At 41.3% G+C, this 13,015-nt stretch overlaps 1 protein-coding gene across 1 annotated transcript in view; it reads right to left on the bottom strand.

Moving 5' to 3' along the window:
- LOC139375779 (PDZ domain-containing protein GIPC1-like) overlaps nucleotides 1–9,290 on the bottom strand; it is a 44,971-nt gene extending 35,681 nt beyond the window's left edge. Inside the window, exon 1 of the mRNA XM_071117621.1 lies at nucleotides 8,682–9,290. Coding sequence (XP_070973722.1) covers nucleotides 8,682–8,954 — 273 coding nt within the window. The 5' untranslated portion in view covers nucleotides 8,955–9,290. The remainder of the gene's footprint in view (nucleotides 1–8,681) is intronic.
- Nucleotides 9,291–13,015: the final 3,725 nt, after the last annotated feature.

Raw genomic sequence — 13,015 nt, 5'->3', positions numbered from 1 at the left:
CTTGGTTGGGTTGTGTTTCGGAGGATGCACGGCCTTCACCTCTCCTGAGTCTGCACGGGAGTTGCAGCAATGAGACAAGACTAACTACCAATTGGATACCACAAAATTGGGGAGACAAAAAGGGGTAAAAAAATAAACAAGTAGGTGAACAGATGATCTTTCCCCCCGTGAAGCATGGAGGAGGAGGTGTAATGGTGCTTTGCTGGTGACACTGTCAGTGATTTATTTAGAATTCAAGGCACACTTAATCAGCATGGCTACCACAGCATTCTGCAGCGATACTCCATCCCATCTGGTTTGGGCTTAGTGGAACTACATTTGTTTTTCAACAGGACAATGACCCAACACACCTCCAGGCTGTGTAAGGGCTATTTGACCAAGGAGGAGAGTGATGGAGTGCTACATCAGATGACCTGGCCTCCACAATCACCTGACCTCAACCCAATTGAGATGGTTTGGGATGAGTTGGACTGCAGAGTGAAGGAAAAGCAACCCACAAGTGCTCAGCATATGTGGGAACTCCTTCAAGACCTTTGGAAAAGCATTCCTCATGAATCTGGTTGAGAGAATGCCAAGAGAGTGCATAGCTGTCAAGGTAAAGGGTGGCGACATTGAAGAATCTAAAATATACAACACTTGTTGGTTACTACATGATTCCATATGTGTTATTTCATAGTTTTGATGTCTTCACTATTATTCTACAATGTAGAAAATAGTACAAATAAAGAAAAACTCTGGAAGGAGTCGGTGTGTCCAAACGTTTGACTGGTACTGTATATATTTATAGGGTTTGTGTATTTTATATTGTGTTCTACAGGACACATCTGGAAAAGGACTTGGTCTCAATGTCTTCCCTGTTTTTCTTTACTAAAATGCATTATTTACCCAGAGAAGTGACGACATTTTAAATAATTTAATCAACAGAGAAAGCCTTAACATTTCAAATTGATTAAGAATGTAAAGGTGAAATCAACGAGATAACACAGTAGTAAATAATATATTAATAAATTCAGTAAAATATCAAGGAATAGGATTGAGGGCATAAAGAAAATCAAATGAGCTTCTCCTCAATAACAACAATGAGCTCTGCTCCTCAATAACAACAATGAGCTCTGCTCCTCAATAACAACAATGAGCTCTGCTCCTCAATAACAACAATGAGCTCTGCTCCTCAATAACAACAATGAGCTCTGCTCCTCAATAACAACAATGAGCTCTGCTCCTCAATAACAACAATGAGCTCTGCTCCTCAATAACAACAATGAGCTCTGCTCCTCAATAACAACAATGAGCTCTGCTCCTCAATAACAACAATGAGCTCTGCTCCTCAATAACAACAATGAGCTCTGCTCCTCAATAACAACAATGAGCTCTGCTCCTCAATAACAACAACGAGCTCTGCTCCTCAATAACAACAACGAGCTCTGCTCCTCAATAACAACAACGAGCTCTGCTCCTCAATAACAACAACGAGCTCTGCTCCTCAATAACAACAACGAGCTCTGCTCCTCAATAACAACAACGAGCTCTGCTCCTCAATAACAACAACGAGCTCTGCTCCTCAATAACAACAACGAGCTCTGCTCCTCAATAACAACAATGAGCTCTGCTCCTCAATAACAACAATGAGCTCTGCTCCTCAATAACAACAATGAGCTCTGCTCCTCAATAACAACAATGAGCTCTGCTCCTCAATAACAACAATGAGCTCTGCTCCTCAATAACAACAATGAGCTCTGCTCCTCAATAACAACAATGAGCTCTGCTCCTCAATAACAACAATGAGCTCTGCTCCTCAATAACAACAATGCGCTCTGCTCGTCAATAACAACAATGAGCTCTACTCCTCAATAACAACAATGCGCTCTGCTCGTCAATAACAACAATGAGCTCTGCTCCTCAATAACAACAATGCGCTCTGCTCGTCAATAACAACAATGAGCTCTGCTCCTCAACAACAATGAGCTCTGCTCCTCAATAACAACAATGCGCTCTGCTCCTCAATAACAACAATGCGCTCTGCTCCTCAATAACAACAATGAGCTCTGCTCCTCAATAACAACAATGAGCTCTGCTCCTCAATAACAACAATGAGCTCTGCTCCTCAATAACAACAATGAGCTCTGCTCCTCAATAACAACAATGAGCTCTGCTCCTCAATAACAACAATGAGCTCTGCTCCTCAATAACAACAATGTGCTCTGCTCGTCAATAACAACAATGAGCTCTACTCCTCAATAACAACAATGCGCTCTGCTCGTCAATAACAACAATGAGCTCTGCTCCTCAATAACAATAATGCGCTCTGCTCGTCAATAACAACAATGAGCTATGCTCGTCAATAACAACAATGAGCTCTGCTCCTCAATAACAACAATGAGCTCTGCTCCTCAATAACAACAATGCGCTCTGCTCCTCAATAACAACAATGCGCTCTGCTCCTCAATAACAACAATGAGCTCTGCTCCTCAATAACAACAATGAGCTCTGCTCCTCAATAACAACAATGAGCTCTGCTCCTCAATAACAACAATGAGCTCTGCTCCTCAATAACAACAATGAGCTCTGCTCGTCAATAACAACAATGCGCTCTGCTCGTCAATAACAACAATGAGCTGACCCCTTCCTTTTAAAACCACAACGTTATTACAATAAGCTCCAGTAATCCCTGATTTGGAATGGAAATGTTTTCAGGTGAAGAAACAAATAAGCCAAAATAAATAAATCTAGTCCCCCCCCCCCCACCCCCCCCCACACACACACACACAAATGTGACTCCAAACCCAGTGTTATTGTTTGGTGATGACGTGAGCATGTATTAATTAATTATTAATGTCTTACTCCCAGTGGAGTAAGCCTTGGATTAGACCAGTTATCTTGAGATGTCTCCATGTCAAGAAAGCCACACACACACACAGCTTCCATCAGATGGGATTGGTTGTAACATTTTAATCCCTTTGAGCAATTAGGAAATGTCAGGCTTGCTGTAAACTTAAAATAACACGAGACTACCATTGGTCTACTCTAGCGCAGTCTACTTCAGTTTGTACACTGACAGCAAAGCAAAGCTTGAAATTAGCCAAACAAAGACTACTCAGACCTTGTTTACATGGACTAGCATAGAGTTGATCTGCACTCGCTCAGCAGCAGACAACAAACACACTGCAGTTAGAACCAATAAAGAAAGAGACAACAAGCTACACCTGGTCGGAGGAAGCTGAAGTATTCAAACTGTAACCAAATGACGTGGTGAGCCCAAGCAGTGCAGATGGGTACACAGAGAGCACAGCCCTACCTGAGCTAATAGTACCGATAGGTACAGGGCATTTAGAAAGTATTCAGACTATTTGACTTTTTCCACTTCGTTATGTTACAGCCTTATTCAAAAATCCCTTAATCTACACAAAACACACCATAAATGACAAAGCAAAAACAGTTAGACATTTTTCCAAATGTATTAAACATACAAAACAGAAATATTACATTTACATAAGTATTCAGACCCTTTACTCAGTACTTTGTTGAAGCACCTTGGGCAGCGATTACAGCCTCGAGTCTTCTTGGGTATGACGCTACAAGCTTGGCACAACATTGGATCATTCAGAGATCCTCACTGAACTTCTGGAGAGAGTTTGCTGCACTGAAAGTAAAGGGGCTGAATAATTTTGCACGCCCAATTGTTCAGGTTTTGATTTGTTAAAAAAGTTTGAAATATCCAATAAATGTCGTTCCACTTCATGATTGTGTCCCACTTGTTGTTGATTCTTCACAAAAAAATACAGTTTTATATCTTTATGTTTGAAGCCTGAAATGTGGCAAAAGGTCGCAAAGTTCAAGGGGGCCGAATACTTTCGCAAGGCACTGTACATAGAGACGGCAGGTGGACAGACAGGTTGCTGGTCACGCTGCCAGAGAGCTACTCGAAGCCCACGTGCTGAATAAGTCAGTCATTATTAGTGAACGTGCGTTATGGTCATGTTAAATTTGTAACAAAAAAAAATGCCATTTTCACAGACTTGAAAGACAGATCAGTGATTACTGCACAAAAGCAGGTTAAACTATTTTGATAAAATAATGTAATTATTAGTGGGTCTTATGGTTGTGGAAGGTTTCTATTCAGCCTATTTGTAACTTCGCAAGCTCTGATTTATTAGACCATAGCTGACTGTTTGTATTTGATCTTTAAAATGTACAACAACATTTTATTTCGATTTTTTAAAATTAGATATCATGGAAGCACCCATAAAAGTTTGAAAGAAAATGTAGATCTGATTTTTTTTTTTTAGGCCTATTTTCCCGGGCCCACAAAAACCAAGGCCTAACCCTAGCCAATAGTACAGGTAGATGGGTACACAGAGACCACACACAGTCTAACCCTAGTAGCTAGCCAATAGTACAGGTAGATACATAGAGACGGCAGGTGGACAGAGACAGGCTGCAGGTCACGCTGCCTGCCAGAGAGCCACACCTGTGGTCCTGGTAACTCACCTGTAGTAAAAAGCTCTACTGCAGCAGACTTTGACCTGTAGTCACAGGTACAGATCACCTGTGACTGGAGTAAGCCTAGCTTCTACGCTGTAAAACGTCCTCATGACAGAGCTCAGTGAGAGATGAGGACTGCTTTATCCACGTCTCCTTCAGAATCATGAGGTGACGACGTGTGTGTGGTAATACACAGAATCCCAGACGTCGCGGCGGTGATGAATTGGACTGAAGGTTTGTGTTTTAGGTAAGCCATGTTAATGGAGACCATGATCATCAACAAGTCTGACTTGCACGATGAGTGTTCAAGTGATTTCCTATTAGAGGTCGACCGATTAATTAGGGCCGATTTCAAGTTTTCATAACAATCGGAAATCAGTATTTTTGGGCGCCGATTAAAAATAAAAAAATAGTACTTTTTAAAAATGTTATATACCTTTTATTTAACTAGGCAAGTCATTTAAGAACACATTCTTATTTTCAATGACGGCATAGGAACGGTGGGTTAACTGCCTCGTTCAGGGGCAGAACGACAGAATTTCACCTTGTCAGCTCGGGGGATCCAATCTTGCAACCGTACAGTTAACTAGTCCAGCGCAATAACGATCTGCCTCTCTCTGGTTGCACTCCACAAGGAGACTGCCTGTTATGCGAAATGCAGTAAGCCAAGGTAAGTTGCTAGCTAGCATTAAACTTATCTTATAAAAAACAATCAATCATAATCACTAGTTAACTACACATGGTTGATATTACTAGATATTATCTAGCGTGTCCTGCATTGCATATAATCTGACTGAGCATACAAGTATCCAAGTATCTGACTGAGCGGTGGTAGGCAGAAGCAGGTGCGTAAACATTAATTCAAACAGCACTTTCGTGCGTTTTCCCAGCAGCTCTTCGTTGTGCGTCAAGCATTGCGCTGTTTATGACTTCAAGCCTATCAACTCCCGAGATGAGGCTGGTGTAACCGATGTGAAATGGCTAGCTAGTTAGCGTGCGCTAATAGCGTTTCAAACGTCACTCTCTCTGAGCCTTCTAGTAGTTGTTCCCCTTGCTCTGCATGGGTAACGCTGCTTCGATGGTGGCTGTTGTCGTTGTGTTGCTGGTTTGAGCCCAGGGAGGAGCGAGGAGAGGGACGGAAGCTATACTGTTACACTGGCAATACTAAAGTGCCTATAAGAACATCCAATAGTCAAAGGCTAATGAAGTACAAATGGTATAGAGGGAAATAGTCCTATAATTCCTATAACTACAACCTAAAACCACTTACCTGGGAATATTGAAGACTCATGTTAAAAGGAACCACCAGCTTTCATATGTTCTCATGTTCTGAGCAAGGAACTGAAACGTTAGCTTTTTTACATGGCACATATTGCACTTTTACTTTCCTCTCCAACACTTTGTTTTTGTCTTATTTAAACCAAATTGAACATGTTTCATTATTTACTTGAGGCTAAATTGATTTTATTGATGTATTATATTAGGTGTTCATTCAGTATTGTTGTAATTGTCATTATTACCCATTTTTAAATCGGCTGATTTATTTATTTGTATCTGCTTTTTTGGTCCTCCAATAATCGGTATCAGCGTTGAAAAATCATAATCGGTCGACCTCTATTTCCTATACAAATCCCTAGCTGACGTTAAGGTATACCAAACAATAAATCACAGCTGTCTTTTTTTGTCTGGCAACTTACCTTACCGGTCTCACCAAAATAATATTTGGGTCAATACTATATTACACTTCTGCCAAGTAGTTGACAAAGTAGAAAGTTGTAGGGGTGTGGTTAGCTTTAACTCGTCTCCCTGAAGACCCATGGTCCAGGACAGAGAGGCTTTATCAGGATGGTCTTTAGGCTGTGCCCACCGGCAGGAAGTAGGGGACTTCCTTTGGGAGATTTGGGAGATTCCAACCACCACAACACCTCCCTGCCTCTCTCTGGGAGATACAACAGATCTAGTTTCTCTCCTATTCCCAGATCATGATGTCTGTTTAAAAATTAAACATCCAACACAGTCCAAAATGGGTATCAAACAGCCCCTATCCTGTAGTGAAGATATGTTTTCAACAACATGCTCACAAACCAAGAAAGAGGAGTCATGTTCAAACACGTTGGGAGACGGGACTTGTCTGGTTACTCCTTGTTCCGGCCAAACGCGAGGCCACGCCCACAGACATTAGTTTCTTCTCTACAATGAGTCTGGATCGGAGTACCTCCCCGGGGGATTCTAGAATGGAAATCCATTCTAGACCTTCTGATTGGTCGCAGAAACCGATTAAGTTGTGCCAGAGCCAGGTGTGTAAAGCTGCGTTTTGAAAATGTGTAATTGGCTTTGATACTCTAATTGGTTAGGAGATGATCCAATCGCTGATGACTTTGTTTTGTACAAAAAGCCCTCATTTTGGATGTCACCACAAACGACTTCCTAGTATGCTGCGGAAGAACTCACTTCGTCGGGCGAAGTCGGGGCACGTTTGGAGAGAAATTATTAGACATAATAGCAATGTCTGGCAGTAGTGATGCAACAGATGCATTGGGAAACGGTTGCGTTTCTGTTAAGGTCAGATAAAAAGACATTATGTTTGTTTAACTTTGTTTTTTAAAATGTTTTTAACTTTGTTTTTTTTGTTTCCCCAGTTTGTCCATCGGTCTGGTTTGTCTGGTTCCCGAGAATCTCTCTCTCTCGTCTGTCACTGTGGGATCATCTACGCTGGTGGTGTGTGTGTGTGTGTGTGTGTGTGTGTGTGTGTGTGTGTGTGTGTGTGTGTGTGTGTAAAACGATGGCTCCAGCTCAAATGTGTCCCTGTGTGATAGCAGAGGCGGGCTGGTCGGCCAACCTATCAGGTCCAGCTCAGAAAGACAAAAGACAGACATGTCACTCACAGACTCCTTTAACAAAGACCGACAGCACAATGACTGTGGACTGAGGCCTAAATGGCACCCTATCCTTTTTTAGTGCACTACCTTTGGCCAGGGCCTATAGGAAATAGGGCCCATGGGGAATAGGGTGTGATTTGGGATGTATGGCCTTGGTAGCCGAGCCTGGCAGGCTCAGGGATGAGGGCAGACAGAATGGGATGTGAACATGCTTAGGGATGAGGGCAGACAGAATGGGATGTGAACATGCTTAGGGATGAGGGCAGACAGAATGGGATGTGAACATGCTCAGGGATGAGGGCAGACAGAATGGGATGTGAACATGCTCAGGGATGAGGGCAGACAGAATGGGATGTGAACATGCTCAGGGATGAGGGCAGACAGAATGGAATGTGAACATGCACTTGTTGTTTACGGAGCCATGGTCGTTTTTTCTCTCTCCCTCACCGTAGAGAAATACACCTTTTCCTAATGTCTGTCTGTGTCTGTGAGTCGAGGCCTTCATTCTCTTCAAAGAGGATGGTATTTAACCACGTAAACAAAGTCCAACTATCTCAAAGAGAATCTATGATCCAAAAACATGTACAGTTGTTAAACTTTTCAGTTGTCTTATGTAAATATAGCCCCATTTATTAATGTGATTCTATGACCATGTAAATATAGCCCCATTTATTAATGTGATTCAATGACCATGTAAATATAGCCCCATTTATTAATGTGACTCAATGATCATGTAAATATAGCCCCATTTATTAATGTGACTCAATGATCATGTAAATATAGCCCCATTTATTAATGTGACTCAATGATCATGTAAATATAGCCCCATTTATTAATGTGACTCAATGATCATGTAAATATAGCCCCATTTATTAATGTGACTCAATGATCATGTAAATATAGCCCCATTTATTATTGTGACTCAATGATCATGTAAACACAGATGCCCATACAGCCCAATCTATTAAAATAATAAGTTATTATATTTATTTGGATGTAATTATTATTCCCTAAACTGAACAGGGACAATAGTCTCACCAAATTGCCCCAGAAACTACAGTTCAATGGAATACCTGTCAAACCATGTGAGATCTCATGTAGCCTAGGATAAATAAGGCTTGGTTCTGACTCACTTCCACCAGGTACTGCTTATCCTCAGTCTCCTCAGTCTAGCGAACGTCAAACTCAGCCTGCGTAGGTGCGTAGGTAAGCGGCACGGTCAGGGCGCACCTTGCGCAAAAACTTTGCCCCGTTTTGGCATTCAGAAAACCTCGTTTTTTTATCTGTCTAGAACTACAAAAGTTGTTTAAAAAAACATACCTCTGGTGGACTTAAATTGAACGTATCAGCTATTTTCCCGTAGAGTTCTTTGACGTTAGTAAATCCCTCGATCCTTCCCGTGGGGCTGCCGTGGGCGAGCTGAGTGTGGAACACTAGTTTGGGCCGCAGGTTGGCAGGTGGTGGTGGGAGCCCCGCTCCGTTTACGGTCGACTTCACGGAGCTCCCAGTTGCGTGTCCACCGACCTCCTCATTCTCCACCAGGTTAGAGCTCTCTCTCGACTTGTTCTTCTTTCTCCTCAGTCCTAAAGGCATTGTGTTTTTTTTGGCGTCAATAAATCGGTTTGATCGGTTGATAAATCCTTTGGTCTGTCGGTCCGGTTAGAACATTGGAGTGGCTACCAGTTGCACAAATCCTCTTTCCTTCCGCATTTACCTCGACAAAACCTCGACTGACTCTCCTTTTTCCAGGTTCGACTTTGTTCTTCGACAGTGAGTGACTCGTCAACCCAACCCCAAACTTGCAAATTAAACGGCGGTGATATTCAACAGGTAGGTGGCGAACGTGCGACGCGATGTTTTCCTCGTTGTGTCTATCTTACTGTATCTATCTTACTGTATCTCTCAACTCTGTCAGACAACTGCGCCTCTGTTTCAATATGCTGGGAACGCAGGCGCAGTGGGGGCATGGAGATATGCGCCGTACAGGCAGGCCTGTTATACCTGTCGTCCTGCTGACTCAGGTGAACAATCTGAGTCTTCAATCAAAACAACATATGTTTCAAGAACATACATGTACACATTTTGTTATAAAGTAGAGTACTTAAAGTTGTTACCCTTGGTTGTCCCCCCCCCCCCCTTCATATGGAGTTGATTTATTTAGGCCTATAAAGGGGCTATTGACTTGGACCATTGACTTGGACCTGATATCGGCTTTGGCATTTGAAACACATTGGACCGCCCCCCCCCCCTATAGGCCCACCATTTACTAGCCAGATAATAACTATTTAGCATAATAGTTTTTTATTTATGTTTATTTTCTGCCGCAGCCATTCCTCCCAGCCGTCTATAATGTAAAGCTCCCCTCCCCCGCTAAGTATCCTATTGTTTTCCCTCCACTGACTTTTTATTTGAAAACTATATGAATAAGACTGTACCTGCCTCTGTAAGTACCACGTAAACACAGAGGAATTTACAAAAACCTATGAGCCAAGTAGGCAAATGGTCTGATTCAAATGTAGGCCTTCATTTAGGCCTTTATCCCCACCTGCATCAGTTTGGCATTAATGATTTTATTCAGGTCCCCATTAGTTGTTGGGGTCCACACAAACCACATGACTAAAGAACACTAAACCACATGACTAAAGAACACAAACCACATGACTAAAGAACACTAAACCACATGACTAAAGAACACAAACCACATGACTAAAGAACACTAAACCACATGACTAAAGAACACTAAACCACATGACTCTAGAACACTAAACCACATGACTAAAGAACACAAACCACATGACTAAAGAACACAAACCACATGACTAAAGAACACTAAACCACATGACTAAAGAACACTAAACCACATGACTAAAGAACACAAACCACATGACTAAAGAACACAAACCACATGACTAAAGAACACTAAACCACATGACTAAAGAACACTAAACCACATGACTAAAGAACACTAAACCACATGACTAAAGAACACAAACCACATGACTAAAGAACACTAAACCACATGACTAAAGAACACTAAACCACATGACTAAAGAACACTAAACCACATGACTAAAGAACACAAACCACATGACTAAAGAACACTAAACCACATGACTAAAGAACACTAAACCACATGACTAAAGAACACTAAACCACATGACTAAAGAACACTAAACCACATGACTAAAGAACACTAAACACATGACTAAAGAACACAAACCACATGACAAAAAAACACTACGAATAAAGAACACTAAACACATGACTAAAGAACACAAACCACATGACTAAAGAACACTAAACACATGACTAAAGAACACTAAACACATGACTAAAGAACACTAAACACATGACTAAAGAACACTAAACACATGACTAAAGAACACTAAACACATGACTAAAGAACACTAAACACATGACTAAAGAACACTACGAATAAAGAACACAAAACATAGAACATGACAAAATACAGAACACCAATAGACAAGAACAGCAACACAAATTTAAACTACAGTGTCAAGAAAAAGTAGGTGAACCTTTTGGAATTACTTGGATTTCTACATTAATTAGTCATAAAAATGGATCTGATCTTCATCTTAGTCACAGCAACAGACAAACACAGTCAAAGCCATTTGGAGTGGTCCAGTCAGAGTCCTGACCTCAACCTGATTTAAAATCCTGTGGCATGACCTCGAGAGCTGTTCACATCAGACATCCTAAGAATATTGCTGAACTGAAACAGTTTTGTAAAGAGGAATGGTCCAAAATTCCTCCTGACCGTTGTGCCGATCTGATCCACAACTACAGAAAAGGTTTGGTTGAGGTTATTGCTGCCAAAGGAGGGTCAACCAGTTATTAAATCAAAGGGTTCACATACTTTTCCCACCCTGCACTGTGAATGTTTACACGGTGTGTTCAATAAAGACATGAAAACGTATCATTGTTTGTGTGTTATTAGTTTAAGCAGACTGTGTTTGTCTCTTGTTAAATCCACTTTAATCAGTGTAGACGAGGGGGAGGAGACAGGTTAAAGAACGATTTTTAAGCTTTGAAATAATTGAGAGATGGATTGTGTACAGTTGAAGTCAGAAGTTTACACGCACCTTAGCCAAAATACATTTCAACTCCGTTTTTCACATTTCCTGACATTTAATCCTTGTAAAAATGTCCTGTTTTAGGTCAGTTAGGATCACCACTTTATTTTAAGAACGTGAAATGTCAGAATAATAGTAGAGAGAATAATTTATTTCAGCTTTTATTTCTTTCATCACAATCCCAGAGGGTCAGAAGTTTACATGCACTCAATTTATATTTTGTAGCATTGCCTTTAAATTGTTTAACTTGGGTCAAACGTTTCGGGTAGCCTTCCACAAGCTTCCCACAATAAGTTGGGTGAATTTTGGCCCATTCCTCCTGACAGAGCTGGTGTAACTGAGTCAGGTTTGTAGGCCACCTTGCTCACACACGCTTTTTCTGTTCTGCCCACAAATGTTCTATAGGATTGAGCTCAGGGCTTTGTGATGACCACTCCAATACCTTGACTTTGTTGTCCTTAAGCCATTTTGCCACAACTTTGGAAGTATGCTTGGGGTCATTGTCCATTTGGAAGACCCATTTGCGACCAAGCTTTAACTTCCTGACTGATGTCTTGAGATGTTGCTTCAATATATTCACAATTTTTGTTCCTCATGAAGCCATCTATTTTGTGAAGTGCACCAGTCCCTCCTGCAGCAAAGCACCCCCACAACATGATGCTGTTACCCCCGTGTTTCACAGTTGGGATGGTGTTCTTCGGCTTGCAAGCATCCCCCTTTTTCCTCCAAACATAACGATGGTCATTATGGCCAAACAGTTCTATTTTTGTTTCATCAGACCAGAGGAAATTTGTCCAAAAAGTACGATCTTTGTCCCCATGTGCAGTTGCAAACCATAATCTGTCTTTTTTATGGTGGTTTTGTAGCAGTGGCTTCTTCCTTGCTGAGCGGCCTTTCAGGTTGTGTTGATATAGGACTCGTTTTACTGTGGATATAGATACTTTTGTACCTGTTTCCTCCAGCATCTTCACAAGGTCCTTTGCTGTTGTTCTGGGATTGATTTGCACTTTTCACACCAAAGTACGTTCATCTCTAGGAGACAGAATGCGTCTCCTTCCTGAGCGGCATGACGGCTGCGTGGTCCCATGGTGTTTATACTTGCGTACTATTGTTTGTACAGATGAACGTGGTACCTTCAGGTGTTTTGAAATTGCTCCCAAAGACGAACCAGACTTGTGAAGGTCTGCAATTATTTTTCTGAGGTTTTGGTTGATTTGCTTTGATTTTCCCATGATGTCAAGCAAAGAGGCACTGAGTTTGAAGGTAGGCCTTGAAATACACAATTACACCTCCAAATGACTCAAATGATGTCAATTAGCCTATCAGAAGCTTCTAAAGCCATGATATCATTTTTTGTAATTTTCCTTGCTGTTTAAAGGCATAGTCAACTTAGTGTATGTAAACTTCTGACCCACTAGAATTGTGATACAGTGAATTATAAGTGAAATAATCTGTCTGTAAACAATTGTTGGAAAAATGACTTATGTCATGCACAAAGTAGATGTTCTAACAGACTTGCCAAAACTATAGTTTGGTTGAAAAACTAGTTTTAATGACTCC

This window comes from Oncorhynchus clarkii, chromosome 20, assembly GCF_045791955.1.
Source record: "Oncorhynchus clarkii lewisi isolate Uvic-CL-2024 chromosome 20, UVic_Ocla_1.0, whole genome shotgun sequence".
Classification (NCBI taxonomy): domain Eukaryota; kingdom Metazoa; phylum Chordata; class Actinopteri; order Salmoniformes; family Salmonidae; genus Oncorhynchus; species Oncorhynchus clarkii.
The sequence above is the reverse complement of the archived record's forward strand: the minus strand, read 5'-3'. Positions and strand labels throughout refer to the sequence as shown.